This window comes from Tenrec ecaudatus, chromosome 1 (assembly GCF_050624435.1).
Source record: "Tenrec ecaudatus isolate mTenEca1 chromosome 1, mTenEca1.hap1, whole genome shotgun sequence".
In the NCBI taxonomy this organism is placed as follows: domain Eukaryota; kingdom Metazoa; phylum Chordata; class Mammalia; order Afrosoricida; family Tenrecidae; genus Tenrec; species Tenrec ecaudatus.
Window position 1 is genome coordinate 25063130 of NC_134530.1, and position 18086 is coordinate 25081215.

General features: G+C 60.6%; 2 protein-coding genes across 2 annotated transcripts; both read right to left on the minus strand.

Annotated features, from left to right (window-relative positions):
* Window positions 1-4405: 4405 nt before the first annotated feature.
* On the minus strand, window positions 4406-6700 carry TNFRSF18 (TNF receptor superfamily member 18). The gene is made up of 5 exons (XM_075557340.1): window positions 6544-6700; window positions 5841-5963; window positions 5033-5120; window positions 4607-4806; window positions 4406-4527 (listed from the first exon to the last, which is right to left on the minus strand). The coding sequence occupies exons 1-5, from the start codon at window positions 6698-6700 to the stop codon at window positions 4406-4408; spliced, it is 690 nt and encodes a 229-aa protein (XP_075413455.1).
* Window positions 6701-12725: 6025 nt separating this feature from the next.
* TNFRSF4 (TNF receptor superfamily member 4) lies at window positions 12726-17979 on the minus strand. The gene is made up of 7 exons (XM_075549669.1): window positions 15293-17979; window positions 14961-15086; window positions 14416-14517; window positions 14241-14307; window positions 13251-13435; window positions 13019-13156; window positions 12726-12937 (listed from the first exon to the last, which is right to left on the minus strand). The coding sequence occupies exons 1-7, from the start codon at window positions 15414-15416 to the stop codon at window positions 12867-12869; spliced, it is 813 nt and encodes a 270-aa protein (XP_075405784.1). The 5' UTR covers window positions 15417-17979; the 3' UTR covers window positions 12726-12866.
* Between the last annotated feature and the right edge of the window lie 107 nt (window positions 17980-18086).

Genomic DNA, 18086 nt, shown 5'->3' on the forward strand with positions numbered 1-18086 from the left:
GGGGCGGACGCCGGCCATGCAGTCCCTGGACCCTTCAGGTCCGAGAACCCGACCTCGGCACGTTTCCGCGCACGGGGAGCGGCTCTGACAGAGACCCTCAGAAGGAGAAGGGAAGGGTGACAAGATCGCGAGCCTGTGCTGTGGGCTCCGGGGACCGATCGGAGGAGTGGGTGGGGGGCTCCGCGCTCCGGCGGCAGCACAGCCGGAAACCGCCAGAGGGCGCGCACGACCCGCCGTGTGTCCCAAACCAAAAAACCCTACCGGCCCAGACAGACGGATAGGACCAAGGTTTCCAGATCGCAATTCTTTACAAGCGCCGAAGGCATCTTTCTGCCGAGCAGAGGCTGGTGGTTTCAAACTGCTGACCTTGCAGTTAGCAGCCGCATGTGGACCGCTGCCAGTAAGGCTCCTAATGTCCCCAAGACAGCAAGCAAAGAGGGAATGAATCCCACTGGGCCTGGGAGAGACTGCTGCTACTAACTGTCCCTGCCAGACAGAGGGGCTGCCACCTGCTGCAGTGACAAGCTTCACCCTAGGGTGTGGGACCTTGGTTGAGAGGCAGGAGTGCACATTTGTCGGCAGGGGGTTGGGGGGGAGCGGAACTGAATCCCCTTCAGCAGGCAGGATGGGGTCGCAGGTCTGCAGCCTGGCTAGCCCTGGGTTAGGCAGGGTTGGCCCTCACACCTCTCAGATGCCTGAGGGCAGTGAGTTGGAGCTAGGGTGGCCTGTCCTATACTGATCCCTACCTGCTCCCTGAAGCTCTGGACTAGATCTGCTGTCCTCCTGTCTCTGGAACTGGGCCCCCTTCAAAGCTTGAGCAGATCTTGTTGACTAAACAAGACTTCTGAGAGTTCCACTCCTCCTGGGGGGGGTGGTGTCACATAACCCTACACACATACAACCTGGGTCCCCAGCCCCACCTATCCCTGTGAGGACTTTGCAAGTGACTTAAATTCTCAGAGGCTCTCCTCCCTCTCCCTCTGCTCCCTCTCCCAGCCCTCTTCTCTCGCTTCCCTGTGCCCTCTTCCCTCCTCCCCCTTCTCATTCTCTCCCTCCCTCCGCTTCTCCAGAGACAATTCCCCCAGGGGGAACTCAAGAGCCTGACTTCCACTGCAGAAGGTATGGGTGGGGCCCAGCAGGCACGTGTAGACACACACAGGTGCGCACCTTCCCATCTCTGTCCATCTGGGGGGCAGACCAGCCCTGCCTCTCACCTGGGCATTTGCTGGGGCCCCTCAGTCCCTGACAGACCGAGCCTGACCTTTCTGGTTGTTTCAGCGCCAAGGAGGCACCTCACAAGCCCACCATCCTGGCAGCACCGCCATCCAGGTCCCCTTCAACCCCTGAAATGGGAGGCACCCCAGCCCCCATCTACTCCCTGCTCAATACGACGTTTCTGGAAAGACTATCGTGGGTGGGGGCCAGGGAGGCCTGTGCCCCTTTCCCCAGCCTCAGCAGAGCTGTTTAGGGCCTTGAAGCTCTCCTAGGGAGTGAAGAGGGACCACCAGCTCAGAGGACTGGGGAGTGAGGCCAGGCCCTGGTCACAAGGGCCAACCAGGGAGGATGGCCTAGTTGGGGTCCCTGGTGGCCTGTCCTGTCTGATCAGTGGTCACATGTCCCCATATTTGGAGCAGCCTGGGACCACAGCCCCCCACACATCCCCTCCACTGGCCCCTGGGGTTGCTCTCAGGCCAGGCAGGACTAGAGAGGGAACCCCTTCCCATCCCCTCTCTGCCCCCACTATAGGTCTCAGTCTGGCTGGACGGGAGGAAACCCCCACACTGGCTGAGTCTCAGCGCAGGGAGGAAAGAGGCCTCATCAGCCAGGTGAGGGGGTGGGTAGACGCCACTTCAGCAGGAAGTACTTCTGGGAACTGCGGGTGGACTCTTATCTCTGGCCCTTATCTCCGGCTGAACTACAGCTGCGGCAGCTGTGACCGTGTGTAGGGCCAGGCGGTGGTTTCCGGGACAGCTAGAGCTCGGCTCCTGGGCGTGACCCCTAAACACGCTTGGGAGCACAGGTCAGCCTAGGCTGCCTTCGGCTCTTTCCCCCCCCCCCCCCCCCCCGCACCATGCCCTCAGCTCCGAACTTGGACCTGTCAGATGTCCCCTCTTAGGTAGAACCTACACTCAACACCTCCTGGGCCCCCCTCAAGCTCAGCACCTTTCTCTGCCGGCCCACCCCAATAGGGTCGATTGTGTGTCAGGCGCTTGGCCCAGAGGGTCTGCGGCCTCTGGGAGCACAGGACCAAGGCTAGCTCGGTGGGGCTCAGTGGAGGGGGCAGGTGGGACACTGAGACCACTGGAGGGAAGGAGGCGAGGGGCAGGGCTACAGCACGACCCTACTGCTGGGTGGGAGCTGGCAGGTGGGGGGGGCACTCACCGACCTCTCCCCAGCCTGCCCTCTTCCTCTGCTGTCCCTGTGCCCTCAGGAAGCCAGCAGTCCCACCCTTCTGTCCCTGAAGACCTCAGGGGGCTCTGCAAAGCAGAGACTACCTCAGGTGGCCTGAACACCTGGTGGGCAAGGTGGTGCCAGGCAGCAAGGTGAGGAAGGTGGTCAGCCAAGGGCATGGCACACAAGGGAGGCCTTGACGGTGCTGCCTGGAGCGGGGAGGGCCCACAAGGTCGCTTCAGAATCCCCCACCCACTCTCAGCACGGTCTGGGCCTGCCCGCTGACACACAAGGGAGGCTGCCCACGAGGAGTTTCCAGGCTGAGTCAGGTGGTGAAGCACCCGGCAGGCACCTGGGCTCAGGCACGCACGTCATAGACTGGCTTCTTGGGAAGATCCCAGCATGTGAGGCGTCCTGACTCCAGGCCCTCTATGCAGAGCTGATCTGGTGTCTGGGGAGGGGCCCAGGACAGCCCAGAGCATCTGAGGGGAGGAGGGTCCCAGTGGAGGGGGTCAGAGAGGCGGGTCTTCAGCAGGGCCTGAATCCATTGGCTGGGTCCCTTTCTGGAACCTTCTGTCTCCAGGCTTGGTTGGCACTGCTCCCCCTTCTTTTTCAGACCCTGACTGCCACCCAGACCCATAACCACATACATCTCTGGCATTTTCCTCCCTGCTGCTTCCTCCTGCAGGTAGGGCCTGGGACCTGAGCCCAGGACTGCAGTGGGCAGGCGAGGTGGCTAGTCAGTAGTTCTGGTTGCAGTCCAGTCCTGAGGGGCAGCTCACACCCTTGCTTCCAGGGCAGAAGGGGATTGTCCACTGCCTGCCATTTCCAGGTGTCTCCTCGGGACCCTGGGAGCAGGGGCTGTTCACAGGCTGTATCGCCATGTCCCCTCTGATGGAGGGGACCCGCAGTGCCTTCTTCCTCAGTGTCTCTATGGAGCCTGAGTACTGTGCCAATGGGCAGGGCAGGAGTGGAGTGCCCACTAGGTGAGGGGACAAGTGAGTCAGGGGCACCTGGGGCGGTGTAGGGTGACGGCCAGGGCGGGGGTCGCTACATGTCTAGAGACCAACACAGATGTATCGGCAGGGGCTGGGTGTGCCAGCACCCCAGGGTACTCCTGCTGAGGCTGGTCTGTGTTGGTGTACCATGTGGGGCGGGAGCAGCCACACCTGGGACAGCCTGCCAGATGTCACCAGCAGGCAGCCAGTGTGGGGGAGGGGATCAGGAGCTCCAGGGGGAGGAGAGGCAACAGGGTCAAGCCAGGCCACTCTGAGGTGTCCCCCAGCCAGTGAATACTGAGCAGAGAAAAAGACTTAACTCTGGGCACAGAGCCCCTCCCTGTGCCTGATGGGGGTAAGGGTGGGGGTGGGGGTGAGGCTGCCCAGGAACCAGACAACTGTCCAGGTCAAGGAGGAAGGTGGGCAGGGCAGCCATGAGGCTGGAGCTCAGCCCAGCACCAGCAGGCTTACCAAGGCCCCTGCTCATACTCTGTGCAAAGAAATGTCCCCCGACTGCCCCCACCCCAAGCCCAGTCAGCAAGCGGCCTCCAACGGAAGCCAGGCTCTCCCAGTGGACACGGGTGGGGCCCTTACCCTCAGATTCCTGATACCCCACCCCAGAAATACACGTGCAAGCAGCTCAGTTGGTAGCTAAATATTCATTGACAACCACCTGGCCAGGCACTGGGCACCACAGCACAGCCCCCCAGCCCCGGCCAGCGCTCTGGCCTCCGAGCTCCACCCAGCAAGGCCGGTAAGGGACAAACACCTAGACCTCAAGGCCACATCTGTGTCTCCAACAGGGCCCGGCCATCTCAGCTGCCTCCGAGATCAGGAGACATGTTATGGTCACTGTTCTTCACCCACTTCCGCCACTGAGAGGAGCAGGGCTGGGCCCAGAACTGGGGCTGAAGCAGGGCCGTCCCCACCCCCACCCCCACCCTAAGGAGCGCCTGGGAGGGGCTGCTCAGTGCTGCAGGTCCAGGGCTCCCGGCCCTCTCTAGGATGGCCGGGCCTCACACCCACAGGTCCCTGAAGCAGCTCTTGTCTTCCACCAGCCGCTCCCCCCGCTCCTCCTCAGGAAACTGGCAACTGCGTGTGTCCTCTATCATGGGCACCTCCGGGGGCAGCTTCGTCCCTGTAGGAAGCTGCAGTCAGGTGTTTCCAGGTGAGGGAGACCCGCCCCCTTCCGGCCCCGCCCCCAGTTCCCCACTGACCTCGGTACCATATGTGCGTTCGCCTGAGCGTCCAGATGTGCAAGCCCAGCAGGGAGGCCACCAGGATGAGAATGCAGGCGGCCATGGCCAGCAGGGCCAAGGTCAGCGGGTGGTACGGCTCAGCAGGGGGCCCCAGGCCACACACGGCGTTGTGGGTCCTGTTCCCGGGAAACACAGTGGGGAACCCGAGCTGGGAGCAGCTGGACCCAGACACAGAGACCCTGTCAGCATGGCGCCCCAGAAGCCCCACCCGCTGCTGCCTTCTGGGCTCTTGGGTGGTCGTCAGCACACCTGCCAGCCCTGGGGTCACTGAGCTGGGAGGGACTGGAGATGCCATAAGCCATTCAGCCCCCAGCCTGGTGCCCCCAAAGTGAACCTGGACTTCCTGGACCCTCCAGAGACCCCTCCCCCATTTGCAGAACTCACCCCGCGAGTGGCTTGCAGTGGCCATCACGGCCCGCGGAGAAGGTTCCGGCAGCACAGTCAATGCAATCAAAGCCAAAATTGAATTTCCCTGGGACCAACAGAGAAATAGACAGGCTGCAGCAGGTGCTGGGGCATGAGGCAGAATGATAGCCCAACCACATCATCCACTCAGGCAGGCCGGCCGGTCTGTGTCAGACACAATTCCGGGGTACTGTGTGGGGCAGTGACGGGGCTCTCCAAGATGAATAAGTGCAGGGGAACGTGGAGGGCGGGGCGAAGGAGGAGTTGGATGGAAGAGCCAACAGGGTGCCAATCTAGTCCAACTGGCTGCCCTTGGGGTCGGGGGTCCTGAAAGACGGGCTGAGGTTGGCACCCTGCAGAACCCGAGCCAAGCAATTCCTCCTCTGGTCTAAGCTAGTCCAACTTCACAGCACCCGCCACCTCCTCACCCACTCAGGCACCCCCAGCTCCTACTCTCAGCAGGTCCCGCCCATCACAATAAGACACACACACACACACACACACACACACACACACACACACACACACCCTCTAAGCGGGCACCATGCTCTTTCTGGAGAAGGGGCCACCTCGGATAGGGCTAGGGGTGGGGCAGTGACTGTCCCTTGCTGGGTAAGCAGAGGAGCAGCCTGGAGGGGGCCCTGGCACCCTCACCTAGGTGGAGAGGCTCAGGCTGAGACCACCTTCCCAAAGGAGTAGCCCTCCCATGGCTGCCCACCTGCTGGGGTGCCCAATCCTCTCCACCCTCCACCCACCCCACCCAGATAAGGTTGGCCTGGAGCCCTACCTTGCGGCCGTGCCTCCTGGCCCGGCGGGCATGGGTAGTGCTTACAGCTGGAGCACTTGGGGTCTCCACAGTGAAACTCGGGCTGAACACAGATGCAGTCCCACTCGGGGCAGACCTCCGTGTCTGGCGGGGGACAAGGCAGCTTTTAATGGTTGAGCGAGTCCCCCAAAGCCCCACAAGCTGAGGGCACCTATTGGCCTGAACCCTAGGCCCAGCCGGTCCTTCCCAACCACATGACACCCCACCCCATCAGAGGCCGCCCTGCTGGGCAACTGTCCGGAGACATACTGAAGACCCTGGGCCTGGAGACCTCCTCCCCTACTTGGCTCCTGGCACTGCTGCAGGCTCAGGTGCCCAGGGTCCCCGTCCCCCACACTACCACCTGCCCCACACCTGAATGGCTACCTCTCACCCACGACCAGCAGGTACCCCTGCTTCTACAGCCTCTGACTAGCACATCCAGCGCCCAGGCACCCCCAGTTGCAGACCTGAGGCAGGGGTAGGCTAGAAGTGGGATCACAGAGGTCTGTCTGTTGGGACCCCACACTGGGCAGGTGGCAATTTGGGTGAATGCTGAGGTTACTTGGCGGTCCTGGCCAAGCTCCAAGTTCCAGGGACCCTGAAGATGGGGACTTCTGCATCCGTCCGTCCTGGGTCTCACCGCCGCGCCCGGGCCCTCTCCCTCCCTCGGCGCTTGGCTTACTTGGGGGGCAGGTGCGGCAGCAGCGCGCGTCGGACTCCACCCCGTGCAGAAAGTGACCCGGGCCGCAGCTTGGCTCCGCGGTGGCGGCGGGGAGCAGGCCCAGGCCGAGCCCGCCGAGCAGCGAGATACCGCCCCACCAGCCCGCCAGCGCGCCCATCCCTCCCATCCCTCCGGCCCTCCTGGCCCGGCCCGCGCTTTTGATCATCGGGCCACGCCCCGGCCACGCCCCGGCCACGCCCCGCGGGCTGCCCCGACTAGCGCTCCCTCCGCCGCCGCCAAGCCTGGGTCGGGGCAAGACTAGGACCCCGGACTTGAAAGACGCTCGGGGATGGGGCGGGGCGGCGGGGGACGGAGCGAGGCGGGGCACTGGCTCCTGAGCTCGACCCTGGAAGGTCTGAAGGGTCTCAGTGCGGTCAGTGTTGGAGTGGCGGTGCGGAGGAGCCCTGTGTCATCGCGGGTATATCGTGGCCCAGGGGTGGTCCGCGGAGGGGGGAAGGGGGGTGTCCTAGGACCCTTTCGCTCCTCCCTTCACAGAGCCCCACCCCTCTGAAGGATTCAGCGTTTCATATACCTCCTCTCACCTCCAACGTCCTCCTGGAGTCCCCCCAGAGGCTGGACTGAAGTCCATCAACTTACCCCAACCAGCCTTGAACACACACATGCCCAGGAGATGTGGCTCTGGAAGCTTCCCCAAGTCCCGACATGGAGGGTGGGACTGGGTGGATTTCACTAGCCCTGCCGGCTGGTGCCCATTGTTTCGGGACCCTGGGCTCCCCACTCCCCAGGGCAGCTTCTCAAAGCTGGGATGAGGGGGAGAGGGGTGAGCTGGTGGAAGGAGGGAGGGAGGGTACTCAGACTGGGAAAGACGTCTAACCACTTCTCTGAAATATCTGCTATCCCACGCACCCCCACCCACCTGGGCCAAGGCCACAGAGCTCCCAGCCACCAGTCCCCTCCCCCACACACCCCTGAGCCAGATTCCCCATGGTCGAACCAAGAGTTCTGCAGGGAGTACAAATGTGACCGTGACATCACCTACAGGCTGTGACACTGGTCCAAGGCCCCTCTGAGGCCCACAGCTGCCCCTCACTGTCCCCCTCTTTGTGGGGACAACTGCATGCGCAATTTGGAGCTGAGCTGCTCTCTGGTCCAAGTTGTTGGTGACACCTCTCACGAGGCAAACTTCATGTGACCACAGGTGGGGTCCCATGGTGCATGGAAGTCCGCCAGGGGAAGTCTAGGATGGCTGGACAGGAAGAATACCCCACAATCTGCCCATAATCTGCGGGTGCTGTCCTAACACCCAGACTGGACTCACCAGCTAGGTCAGTGGTTCTCAACCTGTGGATCGCGACCCCTTTGGGGGTTGAATGGCCCTTCCACAGGGGTCACCTGATTCATAACAGTAGCAAAATTACAGTGATGAAGTAGCAATGAAAATAATTGTATCGTTTTGGGGTCACCACATGAACTGTATGAAAGAGTCACGGCATTAGGAAGGTTGAGAACCACTGAGCTAGGTGAAAGAGCTGCCGCTGCTCCTGGGAGAAGCCCTAAGCATGGGGCTAGTTCAGAAAGGCTCACAGCAAAAGTATGGGGCCCAAGAAGATGTGACAAAGCCTGCAAGTGATGCTTATCAGATTGTGGGGTATTGTTTGGTCTTCAGGAAGCAGAAACTAAGTTAGAAATACCAGGAGATTCAGAAGTGACGCAGGTTGGAGCGGGGACAGCCCCAGTTGCCAAGCCAACAGGGCCCTGAGCACGAAGGGCCACACCCCACTCAAGGTGTGGGGACATGGCTGGCTCAGCCCTGCGCCAACAAGTGGGGAAGCTGTGCGGGAAGTCACTTCTTTTTTGAGGCAGTGAAGTGTCATGTGTGACTGTCCATGTGGTGTCACTTGTGGACACAGTCAAAGGCCAGAGTCCCACCAGCAAAATGTCAGTACTCCTATCATCAGGAACCCCTCCTGAAGGGCGCTCCCCATTTCACTCCTCCTTAGACGTGCTTGCTGCTGGCCATATGTGCTGTGGACTGGTCCCAGTGCATGTGGACCTGTGGACTGGGGTGCTCCAAATCCGTCTGATTTTATCAGGCAGGTTGCTCGTCCTCCCGATCACCATCCACCCGAGGCTGCTCCCTGGGAGGGGAGCTCAGCTATCTCTACCCTCCAGCCTTCTAACCAACTGGGCCCCCAGCCATCCCACCTACTTCTCGGCTGGCTTTGATCATTGGTTGCTAGGGCTACCCAGAACTCACCATTATGCTGATGGGGCTTCCTAGAAAAGAACCTTTTCGGGAGGAAGCACATGAGCAAGAACCGACGTGCTGATGGAAGAAGTTCAAGGTGCACTGACAGCATTAGCCAAAAACAAGGCCCCAGGAATTGGCAGGATCACCTCTGAAATGCACTGGAAGCACTCACTCGTCTAGGCCAGGAACTTTGGACGACAGCTACTTGGCCAAGTGACTGAAAGAGATCCATATTTGTGCCCATTTCAAAGAAAGGTGACCCCACAGACTGCTCAAGCTACAGAACAATGTCACTGATACGGCACACGAGTAAAATCTGGCTTAAGGTCACCCAACAATGGCTGCATTGACAGGGAGCTGCCAGAAGTTCAAGTTGGCTTCAGAAGAAGACGCGGAACAAGGGAGATCTAGCATTGCTGATGCAGACGGACTCTGGCTCAACGCAGAGAATCCCAGAAAGACGGCTCCCTGTGCTTCATTGACTGTGCGGGCCACAATGAACTGAGGCCCACCTGGAGAAGGACGGGGATTCCGGAACACTTCCTTGTGCTCATGAGGCACTGGTACACTCATCCAGAGGCAGCTGCGCGAACAAACAAGGGACGACCACGTGCTTTAAAATGCAGGGAAGGTGTGTGTCAGGGCTGCACCCTCTCACCGTTCTTGTTCAGTATGCTGCACAAATCATCAGAGAAGCTGGATCGTATGAAAAAGAGTGTGGCATGAGGATTGGAGGAAGGCTTATAACAACCTGTGGTATGCAGCTCACCTGGCCCTGCTTGCTGAAAGCGAGGACCTGCAGCCTCCAGTATGGATCACAACTGGATCAATAGGTCACATCATGATCGATGGAGAAAAGGATGAAGCTGTCGAGCATTTCGTCTCCCTTGGATCCACAGTCAGTGCACATGGAAGCAGCAGTCACGAGATCAAGACTTAGTGCAGTAGGTAACGCTGCTGTGCAAGACGCCTTTAGAGTGTTGAAGAGCAATGATATTACTCCGAGGACTAAGAGCACGAGACCCGAGCCATGGCATTCTCCATTGCCTCGTATGCAGGTGAAGGTTGGGCACTGACGAAGGAAGGCCAAAGAAGAATGGATGCGTTTGAATGGTGGTGCTGGAGAAGAACACTGAGAGTGCCATGGACTGCTAGAAGGACAAACCCATCTGAACTGGACGGAGTACGGCCAACGTGCAAGGAGGGCGACACTTTGTCTTCCATACTTTGGACATATTGTTGGGAGAGGCCAGTCCTTAGAGCAGGTCGTCATGTTTGGTAAAGTGGAGGGGCAGCGAAGGAGAGGAAGATCCTCGAGGAGATGGATGGACCCCGCGGCTGCAGCCATGTGCTCAGGTGTAGGAACCACTGAGCGGCTGGCGCAGGACCGGGCTGTTTTCTTGTGTTGTGCACAGGGGCATTATGAGTTGTAGCCGACTTGATGGCACCTAACCAGACTAGCATGTTCCAATTCAAGAGCCACATCAACTTGGAAATGCGAGGGACAGCTCTGGCCAACCCACCCACCCACTGCCCTCGAGAGTCCATTCTCACTCATCGCCATCCTGCCGAGGGCAGCGTAGAGTCTCTCCTTAGGTTTCCAAGTATTGTGTTCCTAAATACCCTGTCCCCAAGTACCCTGGGTACACATGCCCTGTAAACTGTGTGCCCTGTGCACCCTAAAGCTCCCTAGCCAAATCCACAACTACCCAGTTGATGTCCACTCATAGTGACCCTACACGGGGCTGCTGAGACTGTAAATCTTTATGGGAGCAGACAGCCTCACCCTGTTCGGTCAAAGCTGCTCGTGGGCTTGAACTGTCCACCTTATGGTTAGTTGTCCAATGCTTATGCCACAGAGCCGCCAGCCTCTTTACCTTGTCTGTGTGTACCTTGTGTAGCCAAGTTCCCTGTGTCCCCGAGTGTCCTGAGCATGCACCTGAGTGCCCCGTGTCCCTGAGTGTCCTGTGTGCCTGGGTGCTTTGTGTACCTGTGTACCCTGAGCGTCCTGTGTCTCTGTGTGGTGAGTAGCTAGGTGCCCGGTGTCTCTGGGTGTCCTGGGTGCTGTGTCCCTGGGTACCTGCTCAGCATGTGGCGTCTGAGTGACTAGAAGGGGCGGAGTGGGGGTGCGTCTGGATGGGAGGGGTGGGATTGAGGATGACCTATACACCAGGGTGCCATGTGTTGAGGTCGTGCCAGCCTCAGGAGCCTCAACCAGGCAGCTGCTGACCACGGAGAAAAGAAGCACCTCCCCAGGACTCGGAGGCGCGCGCAGTGCTGTCTGCTGGCTCTGGGGCAGCTGCAGTGGCACCAAAGCGTCTCTTCTCCCACGGTGAACACGCTCCCCCATTTTTCCAGAGCCAGGCCGATCGACCGGCACACCACAAAGGACCGACCGTGATGGCTCGTGTCCACTCATGGCACCTGCATGGCCCAAGGATATTAGCCAGGGACATCCTGGGGCCAGGGCTCTCCTGCGGGCACTGAGTTCTTCCCGGGGATCTGCTGCACTTTATGGACATGTTGCCGAGGGCGTCTGGACGCAGCCTGGGATGACTGGGAACGCAGTTGCTAGCATGTTCGGTCACTCGTGCTTCTCAGCACACACCCAAACCGTGGGCACCCGGGGCAGGTGATGGTCTTGTTAGGGGCCACCAGCTCTCCGAGGGCCTGTCCAATCACCACCCATACCTTCCGGAGCACCAGGCCAGCGGAGGGTGGGAGAGGGCCTGGGATGGGGTGCACCCCTCCTTCACCTGTTCATCCCAAACTGAGCGTTGGGCCCCAACTTTGCCAGCTACACGGGGTATGCAAGAGGGGCTGATTTGCACGTTCTCCTTGAGCAGGGAGCTGGCAGAGCTGTGGTCTACATCCCTTAGGGGGCAGCCCCTGCTCCCCAGTCCAGAGCACTGGGGCTGGGGGGTGTCTCTCGGTAGGACTCGGTCCAGGTTTCCCTAGCTCCATGGGGGAACAGCTCTGGACTGCTTTTCCCAAGGACACTTTCTTTGGCTTTTTATCACACACAGCCCTGCCCCCCAAGAGCCCCAGGACACCCCACTCCTGGAGAATGAGAACAGGCTCCTGTGGGTGGTTGAGGGTCTCCACTGCCCACTGTGCCTTGGCCCAGACCCCTCCCCAGCCAGAAATGGACACCACCCCATCTTCCCCCGAATGGGTACCCCACCCCCTAGCTTCCAACAGGTGTGTCCCCTACGCCCATCCCTCTTCAAATGTGTGCACCCGTCCTTCAATGGGTACATGTCCCCCAACTCTTCTCCCAAAAGGTCAGCCCTGCTCCCCAGGGCATCTGCACCGTCCGTTCCCCCCCCCCCCCCCACACACACATCAAAAGACACACTGCTTGAGGTCGCTCTCTGCACAAGTGCTCTTTAGAGCATCGCCAGCAAGGAGGCAACGTTGAGGGCTACGGCGGCCTGACCCCGGCCGTGGTCTTCTTGGCGGCCTCACGGGCACGTGGAAGCTGGGCACTGAAGAGGCAGCGATGCATTTGAATGGGGGCTGGAGAGGAGCGCTGGACACTGGACTGCTAAAAGGACAAGCCATCAGGCCAGAGTGCTCCCTAGAGGCCCTCTTACACACTCTGGCCACGTTGTCAGGAGACCAGTCCCTGGAGAAGGGCATCGAGTTTGGAAAAGCGGCTGGGCAGCAAGGAAGAGGAAGGCCCTAAACGAGATGGACAGACCAGGGGTTGCAGTCATGGGCTCAGGCAGAGGAACCACTGTGAGGACGGCGCAGGGCCGGGCCATGCTGGTTCTCGGGTGCACACGGTAGCTATGGGCCGGGGCCGACTGCCTCCTTGACGCCTAACAGCCCCTACGAGCCCCTCAGAGCCCTCCCCCGTGTGTCCATCTGCCCGAAGCTGACACTCTCAGCCCTCAGTGGCCACAGGAGACCCTTTGTGTGACCTTCTTTATTGGGGGTGGCTCTGGGCAGGAGTATGCACGACATACGTACTGGAACCCGGGGCCAGCCCAGAAGCACCTAAAACGGCGCACGGGGCTCAGGGGCTCAGGAGCAGGGAGGCTCAGTCTGCGGGGGACGCCGGCTCCATTCAGACCTTGGCCAGGACGGAGTGCTCATCAGCATGCTCCTCTTGGATGGGGGTCCGGAAGCTGTTGCCCCCTGAGGAAGAGGGCAGGGTAAGTGGGGCATGGTGGGGTCCCCTCCTGCAGGAGATCGGAGCTGAACAAGACAGGCACTCACCGGGGGGCTTGGGGGCGGCCAGCTGGGGCCTCCAAGTATGGCGGTTCAGGGCCAAGGCGAGTGCGGCAGCTGTGACACCCAACAGGCCCACGCCAACGCCCAGGATGACAGACAGCACGGGGCCTGTAGGGACAGGGCCTGTGGGGACAGGGCCAGCCAGGATGGGGTCCACAGGGAAAGGGAGACCCTATCCCTACTATGCCACCTCCATGGAGTAAAGCCAACTCCTTACCCCCAGGGAGGTCCATAGGGGCCTTGGGAGGGCTCTGTGAGGTCCCGGTGTGGGCAGTGGTGGGCAGGGATGACGGGTGCTGGGTGTTCCTGGGTAGCGTGGTGGCTGGGGGGTTCCTGTCCTCACAGATGGCATCCGAGCTATTGGTGGCTGGTTTCAGGGTGCGCCTCCCCATGGAGGAACAGCTGTGGGGGCAGGGGGGAGCTGGTTAGAGGAGATCTGATCTCTACCTGGGTGGGCCTAGAATAGGGACTCCAATAGGACAGTCCCACCCAGAGTGCACTGTTGTAGGAGGCCTGCACTGGGTCAGGGTGTAACGGGGGTCTGCCTTGGGTCAGTCCTTGGGCAACATTCTCACCCACCTCAGACTCCAGACCTGCCTCCTACAAAAGGCCCTGGAGAGACGCTTGGAACCTCCATCGGGGCCTCCCCCATGCCCTCAGCCCCCCTCATTCTGTGCCCTATACTGGCCTGGCCTGCCCATACCCACAGTCTGTGCACTCTCACACCCTCTCTCCTGCTTGCCTCCTTCTGACGTGTCAGCCCCAGCTGGGGGTTATCACACACAAACAAACTTATCCATCCCACGTCAACACCCCACGACGCTTCAGGACAGGATAGAACTGTCCCTGTGGGTTCCTGAGGCTGTAACTCTCGAGGGGAGTAGAAAGCCCCATCTTTCCCAAGGAGCAGCAGGTGGTTTCAAATTGCTGAGCTTGCAGATCGCAACCCAACCTGTACCCACACCACCACCAGGCTCCTGAGAACTGGCTCATGCACACACCCCAACACATTGACACAGACACGCGCTCACACACTTGCTCAAGCACACATTCAGTCATAGTCACATACCAGAGAGTCTCTCCTGGGACCTGGGCCTGATCACACACCACACTCTGGCTCGTACGGTGGCCCAACACCACCCAGACCCACAACACCCGATCTCTTGCCCAGCACCCTTACTCAGGTCCCGTGCCGCCTGCCACTTACTCAGTCCAGGGCTTACACGCCTGGTTTTGGCCTGGGGAAAATTGTCCTGGCGGGCAGGGGGTGCAGTCTGCAAGGGGAGACAGGACAGGCTGGGTCCCAGGCTACACCAGAGCCTCGCCCCAGCCCTCAAGGGGTCCCCGCGTGGTGCGCGCCCTGGGCTGTGGACCTGACTCACCAACTCCTAGCTTATAGCCGCCCTGAGGCTGGGTGCCGGGCCTGCAGTGGCAGACGGTGTCCCTTGTGGAAGTGCAGCTCTGTGCAGGCTCACTCCCGCTTCCTGGGCATAGGTGGTGGGTGGAGGGTGAGGTTAGGGCCAAGGCAAGGGTCAAGGTGGGTCCAGACCAAGACTTGCCTTTCCTGGGGTCTGTGCAAACTTCAAGGGCTGGGAGTTTAGCCCTGTCTCCCCAAGTTCCAGTGCCGGGCAGCCATCAGGGGTATAGTAGGTCCTGCAGCTCCTTGGGCCTCCCCCTCTTCCAGAGCCCGTCCCAGACAGACAGGCCAGCTCAGACTTAGGGGAGGCCCATGTGGCTGGAATAGGCCTCACCCCACTGTGACTTCCTCTCCTGATGGGACCCCCGGGAGCAGCCCACATAGTTGGGGTTTGTTTCCGGGCTGTGTGGGGACTCCATGAAGCCACATGTGACAGTTGGGGGTGGTTGTGGTCTCCCGGGGCCAGGTCAGTGGGTGACGTGTGTGCGCGCGCACGGCGGGACTACTTACTCTCGTTGCACTGGGTACACGGCCTGCAGTCCTCGTAGTTGAAGGCGTCATTGTAGTAGCCTTCCTGGCACGGCTGGCACTCAGTGTCCAGGGTCTGGTCATCACAGCGACGCTTCATCCCATAACCTGTGCGGGGAGGGGGGGTGGGGGGCCCCAGCACTGAGTCCCTTCACCTGGAGACCAGGCACCTGGCTGGGCCCTGGATCTTCCACCCCCTAGTGCCAGGCTCTAACAGAGACCCAGACTCTGCCTTCACTGCCAGCCCCCTCTGGGCTGCCCCTCAGCCTCCTCCCTCGCTTCTTTTTCCGCAGGCCGGCAGGCCAGGCCCTCACCAGGCTGGCACTCATGACAGCACCTGCTGCCGCTGGGGTAGGTTGCCCCATTGCAGGTGAGCTCGGCCGAAGGATGGAGGGCCGATGCCAGGAGCAGCAGCACCAGCTGTGCCCCCGCACACATCCTTGTCTCTGCAGTCGGGCGCTCTTTCAGGATGTGACTATAAAGCGCTGAGGGGGAGGGGCCAGGTGGAGGGGGAGGAGCAGGAGGAAATGGAGGCCTCAGGGACCCTCCCCCCCACCCAGTCTGGGCCTTCTCTCCTGCCTGCACTCCAGCCTTAGCTACCACATTAACCTCAGGGCCTGGTCCTGCCTGCCCCCTCGCCTTGTATACCTAGGCCACCCGCAGAGGTCAGAGCCCCTGCCCAGCACCCTCTCCTCAGGGACCCCGCCCTGCTGGCACTAACTCTCCCTGCCCAGGGTGGGGACTGTCCGGAGGCTGCTCCTGCCTCAGCCTCTCCACAAAAGGCCTGCCCATGGGCAGAGCTCCTGCTGGCATCGGAGAGGGGCTGGCAGCCACGGGTGCAGGGCAGCTGAGGTGGGGCTAGACTGACCCGGGATAACCCAGCGACTGGCAGTGACCGCACAGCAGGTACAGCTAGGCGTGTGCACGTGTGTCCTCCAGACTGCACTCCATGTGTGAGGACAGGTGTCCACTTGTGGCTGCTCCCGAGGGTGGACTCAGGCCCAGCCACCTCGGCGATCGATCCCAAACTCCGACTCCGGTCATAGAGTGGGACTTCGGGACCTCACCCCAAGCACCCCAACACTAAGCTTAGCTTCCTAGCCTGGGCTTCAGGCTGCTCGATGACTGGAACATCTCCCACCGGAAGGGCTCCCGGCCTCATGTGGCTGCGGGAACACTGTGCACGTCTTCACGGGGTGATGTGAGCAGGGAAAGTGCGTGAGCACACACCCCCACACACATACCCACACATGCACACACACCATTTGCACTCATCCATACATACCTATGCATAGGCAGGCACGTGGCATGCATACATGGAGACACACCAAAAAACCATACATCCCTGTGTACACATGCACAGACACATGTACAGATGTCAGGCCTGTAGACACTCACCGTGTATACTCACACCTGCGCATACACACAGGAGACGTGCGCACACACACCCACTTGCTGCTCTTCTACATAATGGTTTTGGGGGTATGGGGACAGCATAGGAGATGTCAGGGGGCCCCTTGGTAAGTTTTCACTTGAGACCTTGTGATAATATTTATCCAAAATGAGCTTGCCGTGGGGCTCTCAGTTCTTTCCTGTGCTGTGTGGACAAGTGCACCTGGCAGGGCAGAGCCCAAACCCAGGGCCCCCGAGTGGACCCCAGCCCTCGGAGACAGAACAGGGCTGCCAGCCAAACTGCCCAACAGTCTGTTTCCGAGGCTGTTGATCTTAACGGAAGCCGGGTGAGGACGCCACCGAGATGTGGAAATTCCCCTCACCTGGAAGCATTCTGCCGGGAAATTCCACAGCTCCCTCCACCGCTGCAGTGTGGGAGGGGGCAGGGGGCAGGCTCATCCTCCCCAAGCCTCAGCGGGTGTGATCTGTGTGCACGTGTGAGCACACACGCGCGGTGTGGACCCGTGCACACGGCGGCTGCACTCCTCACCACACAACTTCCTGCCTTGGCTGCCAGTCCCACCTTTCTTTCTAGACCCTCTCCTGCCGACAGTGCAAGGCCTGGCATTTGCCGTGAAAAGCAGACTGGTTTCCTGAGGGCGCCCCAGTTGTCTACCATGGGGCCCAGGTGCCTGACCTGGTCACCCCTAGGCTCCAACTGCAGGGGCAGGGGACCCCACCGCCAGCGATTCAGGCGGAAAAGCTGGAGGGGCGGGGGCGAGGGAACGCGAAGCCCCCACTCAGCAGGAGTGACCAAAGGATGCCCAGCCGCCAGGGCCTGCTGAGGCAGGACTGCATGTGACCTGCTCCCTGGGGCTTCGTGTGGACCTGAGGATGGCAGGTGTGGAACCAGCTCGGGTGGGCACCCAGGAGCAGATGGAGAGAGCACCCAGGCAGGCAGGGAGGGCTGACCCTGCAAGCCAGGTCACACTCACAGGGCAGAGGTCACTTGTCCCAGACACAGCACAGTCACCTGTATACCTGACTGCCACCCACACCAACCTGCATGGCTAGCCTCCGTGTGGCCGGGTCAGGAGTCTCACTGACCTGGCCATCCCTCCCAGTGGGGTCTGATGTGATCACCTCCAGGCTAACGTGCTCCTCGCCGGCTCACCACCTGATCTTCACTTCTTCAGAAGTGAGCCAGCTGCCTGCCACTGCCTGCCTGCCTGCTTAGCTTGGACTCACACACATCTGCAGCCTTATCTGCCAATCTTGGGTTCATCAGACCCTACAATTACGTGTGAGGAGAGGCTCCGGCGTCACATCTGACCCACAGACTTGGAACTTGCCCGCCTCCACAACTGTGCGCACCACTTCCTAAAGATGAAGCTGTAGACATGTGCGCATGCGTGCATATTTTACTTCTCTAGAGAACCAGCCCAAGTCTCTCCCTAAACCTCCTGCTTGTCCATAAGAAAGAGCACCCAGTGTCCCCACCCAATGGGTCTGCCACTGACACCCCTTCTTTGGGGTTTGGGTGACAACTTAGGGGGGCTTGCGGCAGCCTGCGTTTGTGTCGGAAGACAGTGGCTGCCCCTGTCTGCAGGCAGCCTCCCAACACTGCCCATCAGATTCCCTACCAACTAACATTGGGGCTCAGAGCTGAGAGGCCTGGGCAGCACCTTGGGGCTCTTTGCTCCCTGGGAGCTGCCA

Excerpts from the sequence above, each read along its gene's own strand:
- TNFRSF18 (XM_075557340.1), bottom strand. The coding sequence starts at position 6,700 with ATGGGCGCGCTGGCGGGCTGGTGGGGCGGTATCTCGCTGCTCGGCGGG. Across the intron at positions 5,964-6,543 it reads CTGCCGCACCTGCCCCCCAA|ACACGGAGGTCTGCCCCGAG; the intron begins GTAAGCCAAGCG and ends GTCCCCCGCCAG. Across the intron at positions 4,807-5,032 it reads CACTGCAAGCCACTCGCGGG|CTGCTCCCAGCTCGGGTTCC; the intron begins GTGAGTTCTGCA and ends GTCTGGGTCCAG.
- TNFRSF4 (XM_075549669.1), bottom strand. The coding sequence starts at position 15,416 with ATGTGTGCGGGGGCACAGCTGGTGCTGCTGCTCCTGGCATCGGCCCTC. Across the intron at positions 14,308-14,415 it reads CGGCTATAAGCTAGGAGTTG|ACTGCACCCCCTGCCCGCCA; the intron begins GTGAGTCAGGTC and ends CTCCCCTTGCAG. Across the intron at positions 13,436-14,240 it reads GCGTGTAAGCCCTGGACTGA|CTGTTCCTCCATGGGGAGGC; the intron begins GTAAGTGGCAGG and ends CTGCCCCCACAG.